Raw genomic sequence first — 25,547 nt, 5'->3', positions numbered from 1 at the left:
GAGGGTATCCCTGTCGGGGGGGGACGGAATCCTGCTATCTGAAAAGGAGGCAGAGGGATATTGGGGCCCAGGCGTGTTCCTGACAACCGGCGATCGCCGAGCCCCGTGGTCCCTGACTCAGAGGGCCGCATATTGGGCGGGGGGGCTGAACCCTTTGGAAAGGGGGGATCCCCTAGCTATAACAGGTTCCGTCGATCAGTTGCTGGAAAGTGTACAAAAGGCAGCTTGTCTGCAAATGATGTATGATCGGGAACTCAAGCCAAACCTGAGCTCTCCGATGTTATCGCCAGTAGATCCCGAGAGGATGACACCCCTAATACGGGGACTTCCTGATTCCCTGAAACCTATTGGGATCCAATTGCAGGGGAGAATCCAAAATGTACCCCGCGAGGAGAGAATTGCGGCTGCCCTGGAGGGGATGGTAACCCCCGAGCATCAGCGGCTGGGAAAAAGGGTGTGGACCTGGGGGGAGGTAGCCCAGGAACTGATCAATTATGGGAGGAAATATGGGCCAGTCGGCCGGACTTATCAAAAAGCAGAAACTAGGGCCGTGCGGGCGGCAGAGCCAGCAAACAAGCCGCTGGCATTCTCTGGGAGGAGCCCAGACTTGGCCAGAAGAGAAAGATCCCTGACCCGGCAGGGACTATGGCAATTGGGGCTGCAAAAGGGTGTGCCCCGAGACTTGATGGACGGGCTCTCAACCAAAAAACTAGAGCTTCTGGTGCGAAGGTGGTCCGGACAGGGACCCCCGCCCAGACCGAAACAACCCCCCGCACCGGCGTTAAACGTGGGGGAGGAGTTCGAGGAGGATGAAAGGGCGGTGGGAAAACTGGTTCCTCCGCCCCCTCAGGGTGTGGGGGGAGGCGGAGGGCGGATGTTTATAAGACAGCTCACCTGCAATAACAAAGGAGACTTGTTAATCACCCTAGCGGTGGGGCCGAAGAGAAGGCCTGTAACTTTTTTAATTGACACAGGGGCCCAAATTACAGCGCTAACACGGAGTGAGGCGGAACGGTGTGGCATCTCGGTCCCCTCCAAACACCTAATAGTTTTAAGTGCTCTGGGGAAGACCCAGACTGTGCCCATGACCCCGGTAACATTGTGGTTCCCAGGGGAAGAGAGTCCTGTGGACACTATGGTGGCTGTGGGGCCTTTTCAAATGAACCTCTTAGGCATAGACGTCCTGAAGGGGAAACAGTGGCGGGATTCCCAGGGGAATTCGTGGTCTTTCGGTGTTCCTCAGGTCAGAAGACTGACCGGAGATTTCGGTGTGGCAGTGCGCTCGCTGCAAGCGACGCCTCCCCTCCCCCCTTCCCGGCTGACTAATGTAAAACCCTATCCGTTACCTTTGGGAACGAGAGAGGGAATTAGCCCAGTATTGGAGGACCTGAAAAAACAGGGAGTTGTGATCCCAGCACAGTCCCCCTTCAATTCCCCTGTATGGCCAGTTCGAAAACCAAATAAGTGGAGACTAACTGTAGACTATTGGCAATTAAATAACAATACAGGCCCATTGATGGCAGCTGTGCCAAACATTGCTGAATTAATAGTGACTATCCAGGAGCAGTCCCACCCTGTGATGGCAACAACTGATGTCAAAGACATGTTTTTTATGGTCCCTTTGCAGCCTGAGGACCAAGAGCGTTTTGCCTTCACGTGGGAGGGACAGCAATACACGTTCACCCGACTACCTCAGGGGTACAAGCACTCCCCTACGCTAGCCCATCATGCGCTAGCACAAGAGCTTGAAACTGTCCCCATACAGGCAGGAGTCAAAATTTATCAATACATAGATGATGTGCTCGTGGGAGGGAGCCGGGTAGAGGACGTTGAGAAAACGCAGTGCGACATTATTGCCCACCTAGAGCGGATAGGGCTGACAATTCCGCCCGAAAAGATTCAAACTCCCTCCAGCGAGGTAAAATTTCTGGGAATTTGGTGGAGGGGAGGGATGACCTGCATTCCCCCGGATACCCTATCCTCATTGGACTCAATTAAAATGCCGGAGTCCAAGAAGGACTTGCAACATGCTTTAGGGCTGCTTGTGTTTTGGAGGAAGCACATTCCCGATTTTTCAATTATTGCTAGGCCATTATATGACTTACTACGGAAAAGGGCTCACTGGGAGTGGACCTCGGTCCACGATGAGGCGTTGCAGCTGCTGGTCTTTGAGACAAATGCTTACCAGGCCTTGGGGCCAATCCACCCCACCGACCCTATCCAGATTGAATGGGGGTTTGCCCGGACCGGACTCTCTATCCACCTGTGGCAGAAGGGACCAGAGGGGCCTACACGGCCCATCGGGTTTTATTCACATAGCTTCAAAGACGCTGAAAAGCGGTATACTACATGGGAGAAGGGGCTGTTCGTAGTCAGCCTTGCTCTAAGGGAGGCTGAACGAACTATTCGAAAACAACCCCTAGTTCTCCGAGGGCCATTTAAGGTGACCAAAGCAGTCCTGGCAGGGACCTCGCCCCCTGACAGGGTGGCTCAGAGAGCCTCTGTACGAAAATGGTATGCACAAATAAAGCATTATTGTAAAATCTTCTCCGTAACAGAGGGAGCCACTAAAGTATTAAATATACAAGATGAGGCAGACTTGAATAAAGAAACCCCCCAACTTCCCTCTGTAATTCAAGTAGCTCCCACATTTTCCGATCAGATCCTAAATGCATGGTTCACAGATGCTTCCTCAAAGCGGGAAGGGAAAACCTGGAGATACTGGGCTGTGGCGCTCCAAGTGGGGACTAAGGAGCAGATCATTACAGAGGGAAAGGGCAGTGCACAGGTGGGAGAGCTGGCTGCAGTGTGGAGCATATCCCAATGCAAAAGCCAGGCTACTTCCCCTGTACACATCTACACGGACTCACATATGGTGTTCAAAGGCTGCCTGAAATGGCTTCCTTTTTGGGAGCAAAATGCCTGGGAGGTTAATAGAATAATAAATATATTCGGAGAGCAAAAGATGCTAGTGGGAAAACCTACAAGATTCACACAAAATGGATTATTCCCTCCTCCTGACCCGAGGAGCGAGTTTGTTCTTATTTATGTTTTCAAAGGTGGTGGTGTGACCAAGATGCATCTACTGCTCTGGACCATCCAGATTCAAGGATGCATCCATGAGGGCGACGAACGACCACTCCCTCTACCTTCCCCCCACCCATTTAATCCCTTCGAGAACAACGAGTTCGTGTTGCTGGCGAAAGCAGTAAGCCAAACTTTCAATTTAAGCCACTGCTGGGGTTGCAGAGGACCGATAGGGTTATCAAGCTGGCCATGGATGTCCACACCCCTCACCCCAGACCAGATCGTAAGCAATTACAGCGAAACCGCGGATGACACGTGGAACGACGGTGGGACCTGGCCAATTCAGTTCCCAGCCATGGGACAATATTGTTTAAATTGTACCCAGGAGGGAGGGATTGAAGTGGGGGAAAGTCAATGGACACTCACTTGTAAACTGCTCGATAAAGACCGGAATCTCCAGCTATGGATGTGGCTCAATGAAACGGGGCACAATTGGGGACTTGGGGGATACTGGTCAAACAAAAATGAAACTGTAACTCACCAACGACCCAATTATCCCCCTTACAAGCGAACCTGCGAATGGAAAGACACTTCTGGGGCTTGGTATTGTACCGGCCGAATAGGTGATGGGGCAACCACATTTTTCAGCCCTCTGGGTGACAGAGACACAACTTACTTTCAATTCCCACCAGGGATAAACGGGTCATTTGCTCAGGGCATCGGAGCTAAGAAGGGGCATTATTGGATCTGTGGACACACAGCATATAAATTTTTACCCGCGGGGTGGTCGGGAATTTGTTACATAGGGATTATCAGACCATTGTTTTTCCTTTTACCAGAAACAGGCGGACCTCGGTTAGGCATAAAGGTATATGATAACCTCGGGGACAGAAGGGTTGCCCGTAAGACGCGATCCATTAAGGTAGATTTGGGTGGGATGCAAAAATGGGGAAATGAGTGGCCTCCTGAACAAATAATTCAACATTATGGGCCTGCAACCTGGAATCCTAATGAACTAATATCGGGGGTGAGAGAACCAATTTACAACCTAAAAGTGGCTCTAGAAATTATTACCAACAAAACCGCTGATGCAATAGATCTTTTAACTCTCCAGTCCCAACAGATGCGCACGGCAATCCTTCAGCACCGCATGGTTTTAGACTATCTGTTAGCTGAAGAGGGAGGGGTGTGTGGGAAATTAAATATTTCCAACTGTTGTTTAGAAATAGATGATGTAGGCAAGGTAGTTCTCCAGTTAACCAAAGATATTAGAAAAATAGCCCACGTCCCCGTCCAAACCTGGAACGGCTGGAGTGGCAATTTGTGGTCCTGGTTACCAGAGGCACCATGGGTGAAACAGTTCATATTGTATTTGTTAGGTGCAATTGCCGCTTTAATGTTTTTTACCTTGTATAATTCCTTGCTTTGTTCAATTAATCCGACATGTTGTGTCAAATATGCAATTTGTTCCTACCACACCCTGAAGGAGGAAATTGCATATTGACATCCATACCGCATTTGTCAGCTGTTATACCTGTTGTAACAATCACTTACCTTCGTTAACTCAATTTTGATGTCTATTCTGTGAAGTTAAATGTTGCTAAAATTGTTAAAGCATGAACTTGCATTGGGCAACACCTCTGTTTAATCACTGTTAAGCACCTTTTACCCGAACCTATATCCTTCCTTTTACTCTTCCCGCGACGTGTTCTACACTTTCTATACTTCCTTCTGATCTCTATCTCATATCACCACTGTGAACAAAGGCTATGAAGACTTCAGGAAGGAGACATACCAATCAATGTTTAAGTCACGGGGTGGTGTGGCGGACTGATGAATGAATTTTTTGCCTTAAACATTTCTTGGTGCATGGGGTGCAGGCAGGCCACAACGACTGAGCTGCTGCGACCCCTGAAAAGGTCTCCCTGCGACCACCCGGGACACACCAAGCCTGCACTGAACGAGACCGCAATCGGGCAGAGACTTTGGGATCTGGACTGTAAATTATTGTCCGTTTTTAGAACAACTTCTATAAAACCTGCTTGGCATGAGTGGCTAAATTTGCTGAAGCCTTAGGCCGCACTCCCTAGTACAGTGAGAAAGGGCCCAGAGCTGCTGCAGGCGGGAATGATAAGGGAGTTACTAGCAATTTGCATTCCTGTGCACTGCTGAAACAGTGCTAATTGCTGAAGTTATCACCTTCTTTGTCAGGACCTTGAGAGCTAATGGCTGGACCTAAGAATGGAGACACACCTGTCAGCAGAAACGGCAACAGTAAACGGCCTACCTAGGGACAGTGATGAGACCCAATAAGGAGCAGGAGACCCCAGACCCAAATATTACTATTGGTCTGAACTACCACGTGAGGGGTGGGAAAACTTAATTTGAAAAAGCTATAATTGCCGAGGGATTTCTTTGTTCCCCCCCCCCCATCTCTTTCTCACTCCCTCTCTCGGCCCTCGCTCCTCGTCCCTCGTCGGAGGCCCCCAGCTTGAGCTGTGATTCGAGGGGAGCCAGCGGAACATCATCGGCCTCGGAGTGGTGGTAGCTAGCTTCCTCTCTCCTTTTCCAATTTTTCTTTATCTTTTCCCCTTACCCTTGTTCCCTTTTTCCCTTCGCCTCCCCTTCGCCTTCCCCCCCACACACACGCCTTTTCTCCCCACTTCGTGGAAAATAAAGGTAAAAGGTTGTACGATATTTGACCGGTTTTAGCGTCTTAATCTCGTCCTTGGGATCGTAACGAAACCCTCCCGATATTGGATCGGGACAGGTTGAAAAATAAAACTTTTCTCAGCTCAGTGTTTAGGGCATAAAGTCTTACAGGCTCCGGTATTTGAACCACTTCTTTGATGCAAAAATACAGCGTGAACCAGCACGAGAATTTCATGGTGTAGAGCGATGCTCTAGCCACTCTCTATAATGTTGAATTACAGAAATCTTCCCTATAGAAACACTGCCAAAATCAATATATTTCTGAAAAAGTATAGACAGAATTTCATTTTTCAATAAGAAAAGTTACATACTTTTAGCATAAAACCAAGATTTCTTTTCATAGCCATCATCTAACTAATAACTGTATCAATAGTTGATACCTGCCTTTATTTATACTTTCTGTCCAAAGTGCTTGAGATGTATGATTTCACAAGCAAATTTTCTGAGACTATGTCTTTAAGTATTCCAAGTATTTGAACATGACTTTGAAGCAGATAGATGTTTTTATGGGCAAAAAGAAAAAAAATACTATCAGTATAAATGTTTAAATTTCTACAGCACTTGTAAGACAGTGTTTCTGTAAAAAATGATGTATAGCCACAAGATGGATTAGTTTTTCTTGGTATATGTTCTTTGAAGGGCACTTGTTTTGAATAATCTGCATAGCTCCTTAGCTTCGCCTTCCTGAGTACTGCATCCATTGAAAATTTAGTTTATATCACTTTATGCCACATTATCATATATGCTAGGCAAATGGTATTCAAAATGTATGCAATACCTTAGGGCATCTTAAGATGTTTTCCTAAACTATTCTTCTATAGATCTCCTACCACTATCCATTGACTATAATACAAAACACAGCTCCTAATTTTAGTCTTCTGAATTATATATATTAGATGATTAAAATAGTCTAAAAAAGACAGTACGAACACTCCCTCTGCATGTATACATTCACTTCATTACTATATAAATCTATGGTTTACATAACTATACCCTCTCAATCAAATTGATAGTGCTACAAGTCCTGAATACATACACTTCCTAACTGAACTGATACGAGTTCCACACGTAAAGCAGAGCAGAAACACTCTTATGGAGAAAGAAACTGAGTTTTCTTTAGCTTTAATATCAAAAAAGGTTAGTACTAAGGATGGTATTGTAAAATTGTGAAAGCAAAAAATTGCAGTTTTGTGTTTTCTCCTCAATCATTCCTAACTAGCAACCTTCTCAAATTTTTTTATTTGAAATCTTGCAGCCACGTTATTCAGATAAAAATAAAACCAGTAGTATTGACTCATTTAATGTTTACTGATCTGCATGAAAAATCATGAGTTTTAACCTAGAAGCACTCTAAACGTGTATAATTTTGTATCACATCAGAAGCCATCTTGCAAAGTGAAATTCACTCATTCAGAAAGGAGCGACTCGTTTCCCTCCGTTGAAAGTTTGCAGAAACAAAATAAATTAAAAAAAAAAAAAAACAACCCCCACACACATGCCAGTTCTAGCATCAGTGCCAGAGAGCTTTTTTGGGAAGATATAAAGCTTTGGCTAATTTTTTAGTTTCAAATGAAAATTTCACTCCAAGGAAAATTTATAAATTAAGTTATATATTAAGTTATATATTTGACCACGTCTGCTTTTCTCTTTTCTGAAAAATAAAGAAGTTTTATTTTACAGATTTTTTCTTCCTACTTCTTATCTAAAGTATACAGTCCATTAAAAGTTTCAACAAGCAATCATGGCATACCAAGTCACAGCTAGAGTTACATTTAGATTTCCTTAGGAAAACAAGAGTCATTGTCATATGATATATGCTTAAATAGTGCTTTAATGCATCTGCTTTACAAGCAGATAAAATCAAAAACTGCTTTAAAATGGTGAATTGTTGCACAATGAACAGACCACAGAATGAATGCCAATGCATAACTCAAGAGACAAATACCAGAATACTCTATAGCCATTTCTGTCTTCAGAAGAATAAAACACATCCTGAAATATATGATTTACACATAAACAGACATAACACTCAAAAGAAAATTAGCTTCAACTGGATAAAACACCCTTTGGGTTCTCTCTTCTAGGAGCTACTATAGGCTATTCAGTTAAATCATAAAAATCTTCTTCAAATATAGTTTTCCCTTTCATTTTCTAGGATTGCCCTAAAAAATGAAGAAAGCACTAAAACTGCATGCATACTATATGAAACTGAGAAAGAGATCAAAAGAAATCCCTCATCATGAAACAAATACAGTACAAATTTGTATTTAAACAAAAAGAATATTAAAATGAAATGTTATTTTTAAGTAACATTTTATGTTATTTTTAAGTAAAGTTATTTGTAGTTAAGTTATTTTTAAGTACATTTCTTTAGATAATACTGAGATCACTTGTGTTTTTATGTTTGTTTTCTCCCTTGGACCTCCATTTTTCCTTCTGCCTAATGTGACAATGTCTTAACACTGTGTGTATGCTCAAAAAAAAAAGTAACACAGCTTAAAAAGAATACAAGTTTTCCAGCTCCATGTAAAAGAAAAAGAAAGAACTGGCAGAATATCTAGCTGTGGCAGACTGATTTGCATAGTTTCATTGGCCATTTAATCTTATAAAATAAGTAAAGCCATACAGTTTCATCATGCTCTGTTCACAAAAGAGTAAGTTTAATTCAATATTAAATTAAAGAATATAAAACATAAATAGGGAGAATAGAGAAGGATAGACAATAGATGTCGCAGCTAGTTAGCTGAGATTGGAGAGTTAGGGTCAAAGCAAAAAATAAAGGCATAATCTTGTTTCTTGTCCCCCACCCAGGCTTTTGGACTATGCTGAGGAATGAAGGTGATCTGGTAAGATTGGATCAGGCATCAGCAACCTTAGAGGTGCTTATGATAAACATCAATACACTGAGATTGCTTGCATTAGATACTAGTCATGTCAAGGGAAGTTGTTTGAGTGCTACTACCAATGTTAATTCTAATTGAGAGGGAAACATGGTTGCAGAATGTGCTAAAACTCACAAACATTGTAAGGCCTTTATTTAGTATTATTTTGTTAATAATGCTTCACTCCACACATTACAAAGTGGCATTTCCAGGTTTTTCAGATTTCATTGCTCACCGAATAGAAAAACACAGCAAAGATGATGTTACATTTTGCTGTAAGTTCCTAAAACTTATACAGATGAATAAAAATAGAGCAGTGACCAATTGAGTGGAAACCATAACTCACTTTCATTAACTTTTAGAGGAACACAAGCTCTACCTAAGTATATAGGACTAGACGCTTTACCTAAATTACCATTTTATATATATATATATATATATATATATGTACACATACAGAGAGAGAGAGAGAGAGAGAGAGAGAGAGAGAGAGAGAGAGAGAGGTGATTCAAAGATGCAAGAGCAACTGTAACATCTAAAATTTCCAGAAGGAGCAGCTTGGGGATAGGGTGCAAGTTTGTCTCATCGGTAGGGCAACAACTAGCAGTGAATTTCAGCTGGGCATGCAGATCACTGAACATCCAGGTAAATCAGGACCTGGGGTTTGGATTAGGCTTCATTTTTACTGATAACATCATCATTTTTTGCAAAGCAAATGGCTTAGATGTTCTATGAAAAACACAGTTTTTAAATAGTTTCATCAATAATAAGTGAAGTATAATACAGTACGCTTTTTTTGGTGCCTTGATTTCTCCAGTGTAGAAGCTGTCTTTCACTCATTCTTAGGATGGCTTAGATTTGGAGTGATAATTTAATCATAAGGTTAGTAGTGTGACATGCAAGCTCCTTATAACCTTTTATTTGATTGCAGTTACTTTTTGCTGTCCTATAAGCATTACTTACAAGTATGCTTGTGCTTTAACATAGTTAAAGAAACACAAAAAGGAATTTTTATATCCTTATTTCTCCCCAACAACTCTTGCTTCTTATCACAGGTTAAGTAACTATAACAACACTACAGCAGTTTAGTTACACATTTACAAACAAAAAAAAATTTTTATATATGAAGAAAATATATTTCAATTTGCGACTTTTTTCTGTTGATAGAACTTAATTCCTAGTTCTTAATTTCATGTAAGCATAAGTCAAATAAATCACAATACCTGAAAACTTTTAACTCAGTGAAATGAGTTATGAATGAATGAATATTTATGTGATAATGATGAACAAAATATTTTACTTTCCCCATTGATTTAAAGCACTGTAATACAATATGATATTTGAAAGAAAACCTATTTTGCTCACTCTCCTCAGGTTCATAAAAGTGAGACTCAGTCCAAGGGTTCTATTATTCATTTTTCAGTAGCCAGTTCTGGACTAGTGGTACTAACTGAACTCTGAAGATGATGTTTCTGTTTTTTGTAAATATTTCAATAGATTAACCTCACCTGCCACTCAATGCTAAAAATAAATGAATATAAATATGGTAGCGGAGCACTAATGTCCCAGGAAAATGGGAAAACTGAGGAATCTGCTATCACAGGAGCCCTCTCTTCTAGAATATCCTGGAGCAAGGAAAGAAATGAACAATCTATATTCAGAAATTTAGTATTATTTGTTCATTTACTTACCCCTTCACTAGCATCATCCCCTGTGTTGGCCAGCATTTCTTGTAGGGCTCTGACAGAGAGGGAGTGTTCAAGTACAAAATTACAGATGCAAAGGTCTGGAGGAACATACTGTAAAAATAAATCAAACGTAGTGTAAGAACAGAGGAGCAAAGTAGATTAAACAGGATGCAAAGTGTGTTTAAACACACGTAGTTAAACATTAAATACAGTTTTAAAATTAAAATGCTTTCGGCTTTGAGATACCTAATATTTCCCTGTGTGAAAATAGTATAAACCTATTCTTCATAACTTGTGAGTGCTGTAACTTGCTTTTTCCTTGTGTATTCCTCACAGCAAAATAAAACATCTTCAGTTTCAAAAGCAAGAAGATTTTCTCTGCATGCTTTCCTGCATTTTAGAATCAAACCATGATTATTATGTTTGTTCTCCAACAACAATGACAAAACAGAAGAGGAGGTCTATGATCCTATTTGATGTATGAGGCTGAAGATGTGAACATACCTATTTAGCTGTCACTAAATCTGAAAGATTCAGAACAATGTCAAATAATAATAAAACCTATTTTAGAGGACCTTCTCTTGAATTACTGGATCAGTATGTCTCTTATTTTTGAAACATGAAACTTAGATTCACTTCAAAAAAGAACAAACATAATTTTCAATCTATTAACTTTATGAGCCAGAAAGATGTGAACCAGGGGGGAAAAGAAACAAAAACAAAAAAACCCCCAGTTATCTGACTTAACAGACAGATGCATATATACACATAATCTTTTAACCATTATAGCCCATAACTGTATTATTATTAATGTTAACAGGAACCACTTAAACTCTAATAAAGTCAATTGCTTATTTCATTAATCATCCCTACTATGGGAGGCTACTTTTTTAGCATTCATTATCTGGAGATGTATGTATGTGTGTATACATGCGCACACACATACGCACACAGAATATACCTGTTTACATAAACTATATAATTTAAGTGCGTGCATATGTGTGTGTGTATAACACCTCTATATACGCACACATGTATACACACATTGTATCCAGAAGGTCACTCTTTAATACGTTACACTGAAGGCCTCTCATATAACCAGACAAAAAGATGGCACCATTTGTCACTGAAATGAATTACAATCGAAAGTAGGTTAGATTGTATGCCTCTTTTATTTGTCAGTAAAATGTATTATCTGGAAACACTTATTTAGAATATTTTAATGCTGCTATGAACATATAAAACTATACCACATTAGATACTCATTACTTACCAATGAACCAGACAGGAAAATAAAAGCACCAATTACTGTATTTATTTGCACCTAGCAGGATAGTAAGCTACAAAATTATTTAAAAAATACTTAATTTGTGTTGTCATCCTATACTACCTTTTAAGATAATGCAGCATCCATTTTATTAAGTCAGTCATTTTGACTGTGTATTAACTACACTGGTCTTGTAGCACATTTGAATGAAAAAAAAAGTAAAAGTATGTATTTTTAACTTAAAACTTAAAAAATCATGTTCAGAAACTATACTAGAACCTGGGAAAAAAATAACATAGTTTGTAACTGTTTTAATCAATACCTGATTATGTCTGGCACTTAATGCCACTCAAAACTCAATATGGCATAATCAGTATGATCTAACATCTACCTAAGCAAACTAAAGAACATCCATCTTGCCACTGGTCTAGTACCACGCAGGCAGCATCTAGATCTGAAATTGTTGCAGCTCTTTCTTTAGTGCTGTACTAATGAAAAAGACCCTCTAAAACCACATATCTTGTTCTCCTGTATTTTCCTAGTCCTGGTCTGTATAAAAAGCTACATCCTAGGTTAACACAAGTCATTTTTCACTTCTTACTCTTTTTGGTGACATATGGTGCATTTAACTATATATAAGAATATTAACAGAGAGAACTATGAAATTAAGGATTTTTCCACTCCCCATTTAAACCAGCTAACCTCTCTTTCAGAATGGTAATGTTACATACTGAAGTTATCACATACTGTTCAAGTCACACCATTTGTGTCTTGGATGTCAGCAAATTTTTTGTTAAATTCCATTGACATAAGAAATATCAGTGAAATGTAATTTATTCAGAGGATATACGACCTAGGTAGCAATCAGCCTCCTTGATTAATCCAGACTGTATGGACAAATAAAAGCTGAAAAATGGACTACTGAGTCAGTCAAGGTTCATTTGATTTCAGGTCTTCATTTCTCAAATGACACTATCAAATTGTTTCGTAAGTTTGATGTTTTTGCTTCAACAATCTCCCCCTGGCAGACCACTTCGTATTTTTAATAATGACACAATTGAAAAGGGTTTCATAAAATCTCAACCATCTGTTAATTTGTATTTTTTTTCCCCAACTCTGACCAATTTAGTATTGTTAAGGAATCCCACAAAAATCCCAGAAGTGCCAACAATGAATGATCAGTGAAATAAGAATATTTCTGAGAGCTATAGGGGAAAGACGAGAAATATTCACATCAGGAATCCTCACGCTGAAATGAAAACAAAATCTGTTCAGATACCAAGATGAGGTTTTAGAAACATGTTGTAAAGTAGAAACAGGTGTAAGAATTTATCCCCCTTCTGGCAATGGAAAGCTGAAATGGCCATACAGGACTACACCAACATCACTTGCAAGCATTATCAGCAACGGAAAAATGTCAAATGGTACTTCTTACTTAAGAATACAGCATTTTGTTTTACAAACATTTAAAGGCATGCTGAGAAAGTAATTTCTAAAAAGCAAATTATCGTAGCAGAAAAAACATGCTGAAAGATAAATGATAAAGGAAAGCAGGAATTTGGAATAAATATTTCTTTAAAGTCAGTAAGAGTTTTTTGGAGTTCTTCCAGAACACCTCTATACAAATTTGGTATAGGAAGCTTATATGAATCTGAAGAAACAATTAACAGTGCCTCCCTGAAAGCTGCCCTTTCTATAAAAGTATATGTTTATTCCTGAGACTGCTTCCAAACAGGCCTTTCAGGTACAGTTACCAGTTTTCCATCAACACACTCAGCAGACTGACTGCACCTTTTTTTTCCTGAATGAGGCGATAAGATAAATTAAACTCACTACTGAACTGGAAATGTTCAACAGATCATTTAAGTCTTAAAATAACTCTTTTTTCTCACAAAAATGAATCTGACTGAGTCCAGTTCAAATGACTGTATCTGTCATCTTCCTCAACAAATCAGCTTAGAGCATATCACACACAGGTTTGATGTGGCATGCACAAACACACATGAGCTATGCTGTAGCTAGAGTGGAGCAATGGAATCAGATGGAGAAAATGAATACCTAGAACATAGTAATAAAAAGGGGCTACATCTTGTTACAAATTAAACATTGTATCAATATATAGGATTATTCTACTCATGTGGCTCAAAATACTTTGCAGAAAGACAGCATGGCCTATTTAGTACGACAGCAGGCCACAACTTCCACAGACTGATTGACTTAGGTAAATCACTTTACATCCATCTGCCTAAGTCTTCCATTTAAGAAGGGAAAATTGAAAAATTTTCTCCTGCAAGACACATTGTGATTTACTGGTGAAAAGCAGTATTTTCAGAACTGGAATTATTTACTGACTTTGTAATGGTATGTATGTATCTAGTCATCAGTGGTGAATGACTGGTGCCTATCTCAAGCTAATCAATAACACACACCAGCCTTTTTTTTCCTCTGGTAGTTTCTTAGGACAAGTGGCAGCAAAAGCCAGCAGGACAAAAAACAAGGCCACAAGAACAAGCTTCAGTGAAGTTTCTAATACGCTCTATTTATGACTCCAAGGTGGCAAATGCACTGATTCAGTGCATGCAAGCAATGCTGGCTGAAATATTCTTACAAGCACATTCTAATGAAAATAGCTTTGTATCAAAAGATTTCAAGGAAGCATCTTCTAAGTCAAAGAGATTCAATCAATCACAGTGGCAATGGAAATAGAACTGAGATAAAAGTTTTATTAAGCAAAGTTTAAACATGTTTCTAATCAGTTTGGTGTCTATGCTGTCAGTCTACTATTATTTTCAATATGCAGTAATTCCTTATATATAAATAATAGTTGTGCAAGAAGCTGTACAGCAGTTTTAGCAATTGGATAGGTAATTATGCTAAGTTTGTGCTGGGTTGCACAGGGGGAAACAAAGGTCCAAAAAAGAGCTAATGGGAAACCCCAGTTCGCACATTACGCTTTGAATGCAATTCACAAAGCCTTCTGGATTGCTCCTGACATTATCATAAAGTGAAGTTCTTGTAGGTGCTGTGCTTACCAACCAAATCTTTGTCCCTATACCACCTGTGAGTCTGCAGTGTAAAAAATACTGACTTAAGCTGTTACAGAATAGATTTATTGAATGACCAGATTTACCTTTACCAGATCTGCATACTATGTTTTAATTTACTTGAGACATTTAGGTATTCAATCCTTTTAACTTTGCTACTCAGAGAAGAGATGCTAGTATACTGCAATCAATTTTTAGGTATTATTTTCTTAGCTCTTGGTATAAATTAGTCTTGCTGCACTAAATTTTATTGGTTTTCAAGTATCATCATCTTCTAAAGTATCACTTTAAAAATAGGGAAAAGAGCAGTGCAGTAATATAATTAGATTAGACCATTCACCAATTCTGCTATTCATGCTTAATATAATGTATATATAAAAATGCATATAAAACCAAATTACCATTAATTAGCTTCCCCCCCCCCCCAATACACACACTTTAAATTTCAGACATTATTTAAGCAAGCATCTTCTGATAAATCAAAAAGTAGCCCCACAGAGAGAAGGAACATCATTTTGTACAACTGAATTAATTCATACTGAATTAATGCAAAAGCGCATTTATAATGTATATAATGTATATAATATATATTATGTTATAATATGTTATATGAATATAACATATGAGTTGCTTATGGATTTATAGTAAAATCTGAACAGAGTATATTGTAATTAATTCATCCCTTCAGTATGTTACCAAATTTACTAAAACAGCTAATGACCAGCCAATCAGAGAAATATCATTTTTTCCTCTCTAAGTTTCTAAGAACACTTTTTTAAAATATATCTTCTCTCACCCTGTACTCTCTCCTTCCATTATAGCTACTTTTAGCTTCAGTCTTTTACTACCTACAACTCAGATAAAAAACTTAGTCATGCAGTTGTACCTCTTCATTCTGGAAATGATGGGTACCCTGTTTTTTTTCTGTCTACCTTGTTCTCTCTTCCCGTATTACTTGAACGAGTTAATTACTTTTCTTGATTTAACAATATTTAGCCAAAGCTTAGTACGGGGGAAAAAGTAAGGAAGCTTTCACATGTACTGAAAATAGATTTTGGCTTTGGTAAAGTGTTCAACTGGAAGAGATAAAGTAGTAGAAGGTATCACTGTGATTATCTACTCGTAGTCTGGATGCCTGTTTATAAACATGCCTTGAATCTTCTCTAATGTAATTTCCCCTTAAAGCATAACCTACAGAAACAATCTCGCTTTATAAAATAATTTGCAAAGATAAATAATCCATCTCAGTATATGGAACAATTCTAACAGGGAGGACAATTCATCTTTAAAAAATAATATTTAACTTCTAATGCAAACCTGATTCCAACTTCCAGCCTTCGGATTTTATTATACTTTTGCTTTCTAAAATAAAAGGACTTCTGTTATCCATGTTCCCACTTCAGAAACTTAAGGGTAGTGTCCATACCTTCCCTTTTTTAAACTGAACATACTGTGCCCCCCTTTCACACAACGATCATGATTCTCACATCACTTCCTGGAGCTCTCTCCAATTTAATCAACATTCCCATGAATCTGAATGCCAAGACTCTCTATTCCAGCAGCATTGCTATAGAGCTAATATAAAACAGAAATTTGCAAAAGTAGTACAACTTTACATCTCCATCAAGTTTCTTTTGATTATACCTCCAAAGGGTATATTAGATCTCTTGATCAAAACATCACTCGGGCAATTCATGACTGCATAACATCCACCATGACCTTCACATTCTTTACAGGTGACAGGAATAGAGTTTGCCATTTTGTATGTATACTTATATGCTTAGTTATTAGACTTAGCCCAGGCAGTACTGAAACACACTTCTATTTTCTATTAATGTGCCAGGGATTACAGATATTTCTGTGTGGGACATGACTTCTTAATTGACTACCAGTTTCCCAGTCTTTAATCATCTTTTATCATCTGAAAAAAACTGTGCATGATTATTGATTTAATGTTAACTGACAAAAATACTCAACACCATAGCGCTAAGAACAGAACTTTCTAGGATTCAATTAGGAATACGTCTACTCAATAATAATTTTGTCGTCCACTAGATGTGTGCCATTTTGAACTTCTTTTTATTTCATAATCAAAATTCTAATCAAATGCAGATAAAGGTAAGTGTCATTGCTAAATGCTAAGTGTCATTGCTAAGTATTGTGTTCTCTGATCACCCAAATCACACTTGCACTTTTTTTTTCCTAAAAGACTTACATATATACATACCTCTTCCAAAATTCTTCAGGGTCCTCAGTAAACATTAGTAGTTCAGAAAGTTCCTCAGTCAGCTCTTTTAAAGCAGTTATATACAAGTTTTGTTAACCTCTTAATTTTCAACAAACTTCAGTAACTTCTGTAATAGTATCTAATACTAAGATGCTTATGGAATGTAAAGTGCTTCAATGGGATTCTACAGTCATACATACCATTCCTCCTTTTCTTTGGATAGGAGAAGCAAACGTTATCTTACAGATTAAGAAGGTCAACACTATTACTAGATACATTACACTGCACTTGAGCTGTCAATTATTAAACACTTTTAAGAAGTGTTTGTTTTTCAAGAAGCCATTGCTGTTTAAGAATTTTAAGACAATACTTGAAAACACATGTGAAAACTAACTGCTTAAGCACATGAAAAGATTATTAGAGATTTGTGAAGTACACAGAAGATAAATCGTCATGACTTAACTGGCAGAATGCAAAGGAATGAAAATTTAGAAGCAGCATAATTTTTCACCTTAGAGATGGACAAGGACCTCTCACACTATGTAAATAAACACTGTGTGTTTAACACGGTCAGAGTACACAGACTAAAAATAGGGCCAAGTGGCAACATTTCAATAGAAAGGTACAGAGACATAACAGCAAAAATGAAAAGGAGAAGTAAATGAGCAGGAAAGTGGGAAAAGAAACAGAGACACAAAACAAAGAAAAAGAAAATGATGCGGAGAAAATAGAAGACAGGGAATAGGCCCTCCATTTTCCTTTTTTCTTAACGTTCTGCTTAGTACTGGTCTCAAGTTTCTTCTCTCCTTTCTCCTTCCGTGTTCCTCTTACTACTCTATTTTCTTTCTTTTTCTCTCACAGCTTTCTAGCTTCTTTTTTCCATTTGCTACCTGTTACCCTTAAAAGCTTTCAATCACTTAATAATTCTGCTCCCAGGAATCTCATCTATCTTCTTAATCAATCCTGTTTGAAGCAACACAATGCCAGTCACTAACGGAAGATAACACTTCTGATAGTGTCAGTCCAGGATACTAAAATATTAGAACTTACAGCAGAATAGGAAGAAATTATTCAGTGAACTTTAACCTTAGTAAGAGTCTGGAGAAATAATTTTGAAAATATGAAGCATTTCAGTTGTAGAAATCATTTTAAAAAGTTAAATAGTGTTTTCATACTGTTTACAAGTATGCCCCATAAATGTACTTTAGAAAGCTAAAGTCTGTTTAGAATCTCTGTAAAATCTGCAGATGCAGTTACAGAAAGAAAAGCATATAAAAATGAAATTATAAAACAAAAAAAAACTATTTAAGAAGTACATCTCAATACACGGTCCTTTAACTATGTAATCTCCTTTAAAATTAAAGGGAAAATTGACTGAAAAAGCTCCAATTTAGCATATAATTATGAAAAAAATACAGTGGATTAGAAAATAGCCTTTCAATACTTCCCATCATTTCACATCTAACATCACATTACAGAGACACAATTAAAAGTATTCATGACTATTATGTAGCTTAACACTCATCAGTCAGTTACTCCAGCTGAGAGCATCTCCTTTGGTAATTCTTACTTTAGCTTCTGATGTTGGTTCCAAAAAGCACAAGCGATTCCCAAGTCCCTCTGCTGCCAAGCAGAACTTTCGCTGTTCTTTGTGAATACTGGCAACACACTGAAGTACTACTTCGTCATCCTGTCACAAAACAAGGCATGAATAAAAAAGTAATCATTATATAGATGTTAGACACATGCTATATTGCTAAAAAAATGGAACAAAGAATCTGTTGAAAACATAAACACATTACACTGCTATATAATTGATAGCGCAGACATACGTATAGATGCACAGGTCCTCTGGATGCACAATCTTAGGTTCTAAAGTCTCATTTAATTTAGAAATCTTTGAGTACTACCAAAGATTCAAGAGGCATTTTTCAAATGACTTTTCAATTAACAGTCATACGGACTTACTTCTCAATAGGCATTCCAAGAATAAGAACACTTTGCAAAAGTAAGATAAAATGACCTTATTGTTTAGTTATCTTCATTATCCTAAAAACTCTTTGCAAATTGTTACACAACGCCACGCCAGACAGACCTATTTATAAAATACTAAGCCCTTATTCATCTCTAAACATGTGATACTAAATCTGATATAAGCACGCCAAGATAGATTCTTAGTGTTCAATTGTGTCAGACATATACACAATCAAAAATTACTTTAATTTCTAAAACTGTCCACTACATAAGAATAACTCTACTTGCTAACTATAGAAAAAATTATTTTCATGCAAATATTTAACCGTTCACTGAAACATTGCATTAGAAGTTTTTAAGGGGGTGGAAGCTGATAAAGCAAGAGCAATATGATATGTCAGTGTCTCATCCAGTTATGAAGTTCTACTGGTGCCAATTATTATTGACCAAGCAGATACACAACAGCTGCCTGCACTGAACAAAGAGGTCATTTGAACAATTATGTTCTAAAAGAAGCAGTTCTTTTAGTCCCACTATGCAACCAAAATACTATATTACTGTAACAGCAGCACACCTACTGACACTTGAAAATAAAAGCTGGGAGTGACAAAGTAATTTTCATCAAAGGAATCAAGTAAAGTGCCCTTTAAAATGAGAGTTCAAAAGCAGTTTTCTCACTTGTGTGATTTCACGAATGGGTTTAAGTTATATAGCTTTCTTTTAGGCGACACTTCACTGCCTTTTACTATTAGTAACATTAATAGCTATTATATTTAAGATTAACCGATCAGCAGTTTCTGACAGTGTTTCCTTATCTAGTTTTGCATACCAATCAATAGGCTTTTTTTTAACAGTACAGAACGGGAATTCATGAATGTTTTACAAAAAAAATTTTAAGAGGTATAGTCAAGTAGGAGGCAGACAGAATTATCTAGCTAAGGCTAAACTAATTCTTTTTCTTCTTCCACTGCTGCTTCTGCTTCAACTTATCTGTAAAATGTTCTCTGAAATCCTCAGCTTTTAAACTCATTAGTAAAAAATATTTCTGCTTTTTAAAGTTCAGTGTAATAAGTTGCTAAATATAAACAACTCAATTAAACATTCTGTACTACTTCCCTCAAGCCATGAGTCTTTTCAAATTGCAACCAGAAACAGATACATATTTGGAGAAAAAAGACAGAACAAGGTATAAGATGAAAATAAAGATATTTAAAACATTTTTCATCTGATTCCTGTATCAATATCTGAGCATACATACATCAGAGATTGAAGAAAATATTAGCACACAAATTTATAAATACCAAGATTTAGAACAAAACTGAGATTTGCTACCTAGCTTTCATTTCTCACCAGATTATTTTAAAATACTCACAAAATAGATCTAAAATTATATTTACTGTCCTTACTGTATTTAAGTATATACCATTCCACGCACAGGATATATATAGTACATATTACAATTCATATTTCTAAAAAAATAAAAATATACCTTCAGATAGCATACATAAAAACATTTAAAATGCACTTAAAATGAAAATAATTTACTAAAATGAACCATTTTCTTCACAAATCCATACTTCTAAAAAGTGCAAGAGTTTTTAATATAATGTAATGAAAATTTCTATTTGTAGAATTCAAAAAATATTTATTTCTATGATTTACATTGGCTTCACAAGATACTTATGATTCAATAGTTATGTCATAATCCCAAAATATAAATATTGATCATGTCTGAAGTAAGGACTATATGTCAAATTTAGCATCAAGATTCTACACTGCTTCCCTAAATTTCCAATGTGCCCTTTTCGCTTGTGCTACAACATTTGATAACCTATTTTGCTACAGATGACGAATGACTAAAAAAAGAAGCAATCTGTGCAGTTTTTAAAAACAGAGTAGAGTTTTAAAAGTTCAGTTGCAACATTCAGGTGCAACTGGACTGAATACAAGAAAATAGTGGAATCTGTGTAAACTGTAAATAAGACAATGACTTGCTGTTAAGGTGACTCAGTATTTCAGTGTACTTACTGAAGTAAGGTCATTCTAGCTGAGGCCTGAAATCGCTTCTCTGGCCTGAAGACATTAACAGAAATGAGTGCTGGATTTATTATCCTATAATAAAATTGCAGAACATGTCTCAGCACTAATGCCTCTATCTTCTTGACTCTTCCTCTCAAATGCAAATTCTGGTATTCTAAAAATTTTTTCCTGATAGACTCATTTTCTTCTTCCCCTTAGTTTTTAAAAAACATATGGTGCCACAGTTATCTCCTCACGCTGTTTGCATTTCTTATACATAATTTCATCCATTTCTTTCAATATGCCTTTATTGGTATGGTAAGGAGTAAGCCTGCAAACCCAATGAGATAAGGAGACTCATGTGAAGAGTAGGTAAGTTATATGCAGCCAAGCATAAAAGATAACTAAAAAGAAAACAAAAGGAAAAAAACAACAGAACTTCCTTGAGACCCAGTTTGTCAGCCAGGCAGTTAATAAAAGCTGATAGAGACTGAATAAGACTAAAGGAAAAGATGCATTGCACAAGGACAAAATAAATAAGTATACATGCTTTCAAGTTTTTTAAATGCAATCTTTCTTATCTAGCAGCTCTGGCTTTTCCCTACTTAGAAATTTAAGTTGTTCTGGTCTTTTTTTTTTTTTTTTTAATAAAATATAGGTTTAGAGTGCATAGAATCATAGAATATTATAGGCTGGAAAAGACCTCTGTAAGTAGTATGGCAACACCCCACTAGAGCAGGACCAGTTCAGATCAAGTTTCTCAGATGACCTAATGTGCTCAATTTAAGAAAAAGGTCCACTCAAAAGTTCTGATCAGCTTGGGGTACTGTTACAAATTCATATCTCTCCACCACACATTACACCTCTTTAGTTTAGAACTGTGGCAATAAAAAGGCTACTCAAGTTTTTAAATTCTGTATAACAGATTTGCCCAGAAAGGTGTCTCAGTTACAGCTGGATGACAGGTTTCACAATAAAGCAATAGTGAACCTAAAGGGAAATTCCTGTGGTGCAGTAATAAGCCAAAACATACACAAAATCAGTTTAAATTAATCAGTGACTTGACTTGCATCAAAGTGACTCAGTGATCATAGTGAATCAACAAATGCATTGTAAGCATTACCTTGTTTCTGCTCACTTCACTAGATTTTCAACACACTCAGGATTTGAGAATAAAGATTTCTCAACAGTTAAAAAACTGCTTCTTCATTTATATTGCATACATATCCCAGAATTAAGACTTACAAGCATATAGACAACGCGTTTAAGTCTGGGGGAACAAATGAGAGAAACTTGACTTATACACTTGCAGACTGGAGTCAAGAAGACAGGGTAGGGTGAAACAGAACTGCATAAAAAACAAGATAAACTGGGATGAGGAAAACCATAGCTGAACAAGTGAAAAAGAAAGTGCAAAGACAGCCAATACTCCAAGAGTTCAGACAGTGAATTCTCAAAAAAAAATTATAAAAATGGACATAAAGGCAAATAAAACACAGAAAAGAGCTTTACCCTCTCCGCATAAAAATCCTGGAAAGAAACACGGTTAAAATGGCAAACGTCACAGGCTACGAGTAGCAGACCTTAAGATCAAAAAAGGTCAAAGTACAAACAGAAGAGATCATAAGGATGCCTGGAAAAATAAGCCATAAAGATACAGATCTCACAGGATTTTTTTTTTTTTAAGATGCTCATATGATAAAAGAAACAAAATCAGTGGTCAGAGAGGACTCCAAGGAAATACAAGAACAGAACAAACATGCTTCCTTTGGCCACCTTCCCAGTCTCCAGCAATTTTCAGGTCAGGAAATTTCTGGGTTCAAATATGCTATCTGAACACGGAGTGGATATCTCTTCTAGCTCTCCTCTGCTTGTCCAGTCTCCCCTTGAATTCACGTAAAATTTTAACCCATAACCTCCTCAGCCCTGGAGTGGTTCCCACTCAGCTACAGGAAATCCAGATTCTTATGTTTGTTTTGAACCCAAGTTCCTACTAGCTTCATTTGGTATCACCTACTTCTCTCATCAGAAGAGTCAATGAAGAGTTCATTATTATCCATCCTCTTCATGCCACACACAGCCTGTCAAGTCCTAGCCTAATCAGTTGTTCCTCATTTGATCATCCTTCTTGCCTGTCTTTGAATTCTTTCCAGTTCCACTCTTTTCTTCTTAAAATGAGATGACCAGAATTCCACACACAGTTTAAGGTATGGAAGAATTTACGGATTTATGCAGTGCTAAAAAGATGTCCTCTGTTGTGTTCTTCATTCTGTTCCTACTAATTTCTATATTTGATTGCCTTTTTTGACCATTAGTGGGCATTAAACTGATGCTCTCAGGGGGCTATTATAAAACCCCAAGTTCTTGGTCCTCAGCCCAGAGCAAATCATTTGGCTCAATGTGCAGCTGGATTGCTATTTTCTTCTCATGTGTATAATTTCACATTTATCCTGAATTTCATCTGCCATTTCATTCCAGTTACTCTTAGAAGGTCCTTCCAGAATGGTTCACAGCTTGCCCATGTCCTCACTACCCTAAATAATTTCCTATCTTTGGTACTTTCACTTCACTGTTTATTTTTTTTCCCCAGATTTATATATATATATATATATATATATTTTAAATTATTGGGTTTTTTCCTCCATGGCACAGGTCCCACCAAAAATTCCTGTGGAACTCCAAAATAAAGACCTCCTTTCATTGTAAGAGATGAATCATTCACTCCTACACTATTTTCCTCTATTTTAACTATAAGGCAATTAAGACTATCAACTAGACCACCTCTATCCACCTCCCATTGACCCCTTCAAAATTGGTTTATAAAGCAGAACATTCCTTTACAAAGCCGACTTGAACCATCCCAGGTACAAACAATTTCTCCAGGTAACCACAAATTCTATTCCACAATTAGAGTTCCTGCTAATCAGCCCAATGCAGCTATCAGGTGCACTGAACTGTAGTCCTAGATTTCTCCCCCATAAAACTGCCCCCTTTCTCCAGAACATGCAACCAGACTGAATACTGCTCAGACAAAATAATGCTATCCATGAATATATGTGAATGCTGCTGTGAAAGCCTCAAATAAATTTCATCTTGCCTCCTCCGGCCAAAAGATTGGTCTACAAAGGCAATTTTAATTAATTACTAATATCACTTTGATAGCTAAGGTGACAAGCTTCCAATGTACCTAAAAGTTTTAAAGTAGTTGATGATCCTAAAGGAGTTACTATGTTTTCATGTGAAAGAAAAAAATCAGACTTTTAGCCTGTTTTAAAAAAATGAACAACTCAGAAGTTCTAAATACCTTTATGTACACTCAAATAGACAGGATCTTGTGGAAGAATTGTGCCTGATCACAAAACCTACATCACAGTGAGCCAAAGACAGAAGGCACAAGGCTGCACGGGCAATCTTCAATCTTCACTCTGACTTTATATGTCAGTTTCACGTAATAGCTTAGAGTAAAGCTCATTAACTCCTACTCTGACCTATGAACAACCAGAAAGGGTCCAAAGGAAATCAGGAACAAACATCTGAAATCTAGATTAGCTGACCCACAAGAGAGACTGTTCAAGCTCAAGAATGGTCCATCCTGATGGGCAGGAAATTAAGCTCCTGATAAAACTCAGTTATAAAAAGACCTATGACAGGCAGAAGGAAGGACAGATGTCCCAGGAGGAATACAGGGACGCTTGTCCGAGGCTGCAGGAACAGGATTAGGAAAGTCAAAGCCTATCTGGAGCTGATGCAAAGGGCGGCACAAAAGGCTCCTTTGGGTACAGCAGGAGCAAAAGGAAGACTAGGGGAGATGTGAGCCTGCTGCTGAATGGGGCAGGGAACCTGGTGACGGAGGACACAGAAAAGGCCAAGTTGCTTAGTGCTGCCTTTGTCTTGGTCTTTACTGATTAGACCTGCCTTCAACAGTTCCAGGTCCCTGAGACAAGTGGGAAAATTTGGAACAAGGAAGATTTACCTTTGGTCGAGGAGATCCACGTTAGGGAACATTTAAATAAACTGGACCGACGCAAGTCCCTGGGTCCTCGCGGGATGCACCCCCAAGTGCCGAGGGAGCTGGCCGATTTCATTGAGAAGCCACTATTGATTATCTTTGAAAGGTCATGGCAAACAGGAGAGGCTCCCGAGGACTAGAAGAAAGCAAGCGTCACTCCTGTCTTCAAGAAGGGCAAGAAGGATCCAGGGAACTACTGGCTGGTCAGCCTCACCTTGATGCCTAGGACAGCTAATCCTGGATACTATTTCCAGACACGCAAAGGACAAGAGGGTGACTGGGAGTGGTCAGTATGGATTTATGAAGGAGAAATCAAGGTTGACCAGCCTTCTGTGATGTGATGACTAGCTTGGTGGACGAGGGGAGAGGCGTGGGTGTTGTTAATCTGGACTTTAGTAAGGCTTTCAACACTGTCTCCCATAGCATCCTCACGGACATACTGAAGAAGTGCGAACTAGATAAGTGATTGGTGAGATGGATTTAAAACTGGCTGAACTGCCAGGTTTCAAACGGTTGTGATCAGCAGCACTAAGTCCAGCTGGGGGCCAGGCACTAGTGGCGTAGCCCAGGGGCTGATACTGGGTCCAGTACTGTTTATCATCTTCAACAATGGCCTGGATGATGGGGACAGAGTGCACTCTCAGCAAGTTTGCAGACAATGTAAAACTGGGAGGAGTGGCTGATAGACCAGGTTATTG

The 25,547-nt window shown here is 38.2% G+C and overlaps 1 protein-coding gene across 1 annotated transcript in view; it reads right to left on the bottom strand.

Moving 5' to 3' along the window:
* RYR3 (ryanodine receptor 3) overlaps positions 1 to 25,547 on the bottom strand; it is a 272,262-nt gene that overhangs the window by 208,842 nt on the left and 37,873 nt on the right. Inside the window, exons 2-3 of the mRNA XM_064512440.1 lie at positions 18,418 to 18,537; positions 10,313 to 10,420 (exon numbers count right to left, since the gene is read on the bottom strand). Coding sequence (XP_064368510.1) covers positions 10,313 to 10,420; positions 18,418 to 18,537 — 228 coding nt within the window. The remainder of the gene's footprint in view (positions 1 to 10,312; positions 10,421 to 18,417; positions 18,538 to 25,547) is intronic.

The sequence above is a fragment of the Dromaius novaehollandiae genome, chromosome 5 (assembly GCF_036370855.1).
Source record: "Dromaius novaehollandiae isolate bDroNov1 chromosome 5, bDroNov1.hap1, whole genome shotgun sequence".
Taxonomy (NCBI): domain Eukaryota; kingdom Metazoa; phylum Chordata; class Aves; order Casuariiformes; family Dromaiidae; genus Dromaius; species Dromaius novaehollandiae.
The sequence above is the reverse complement of the archived record's forward strand: the minus strand, read 5'-3'. Positions and strand labels throughout refer to the sequence as shown.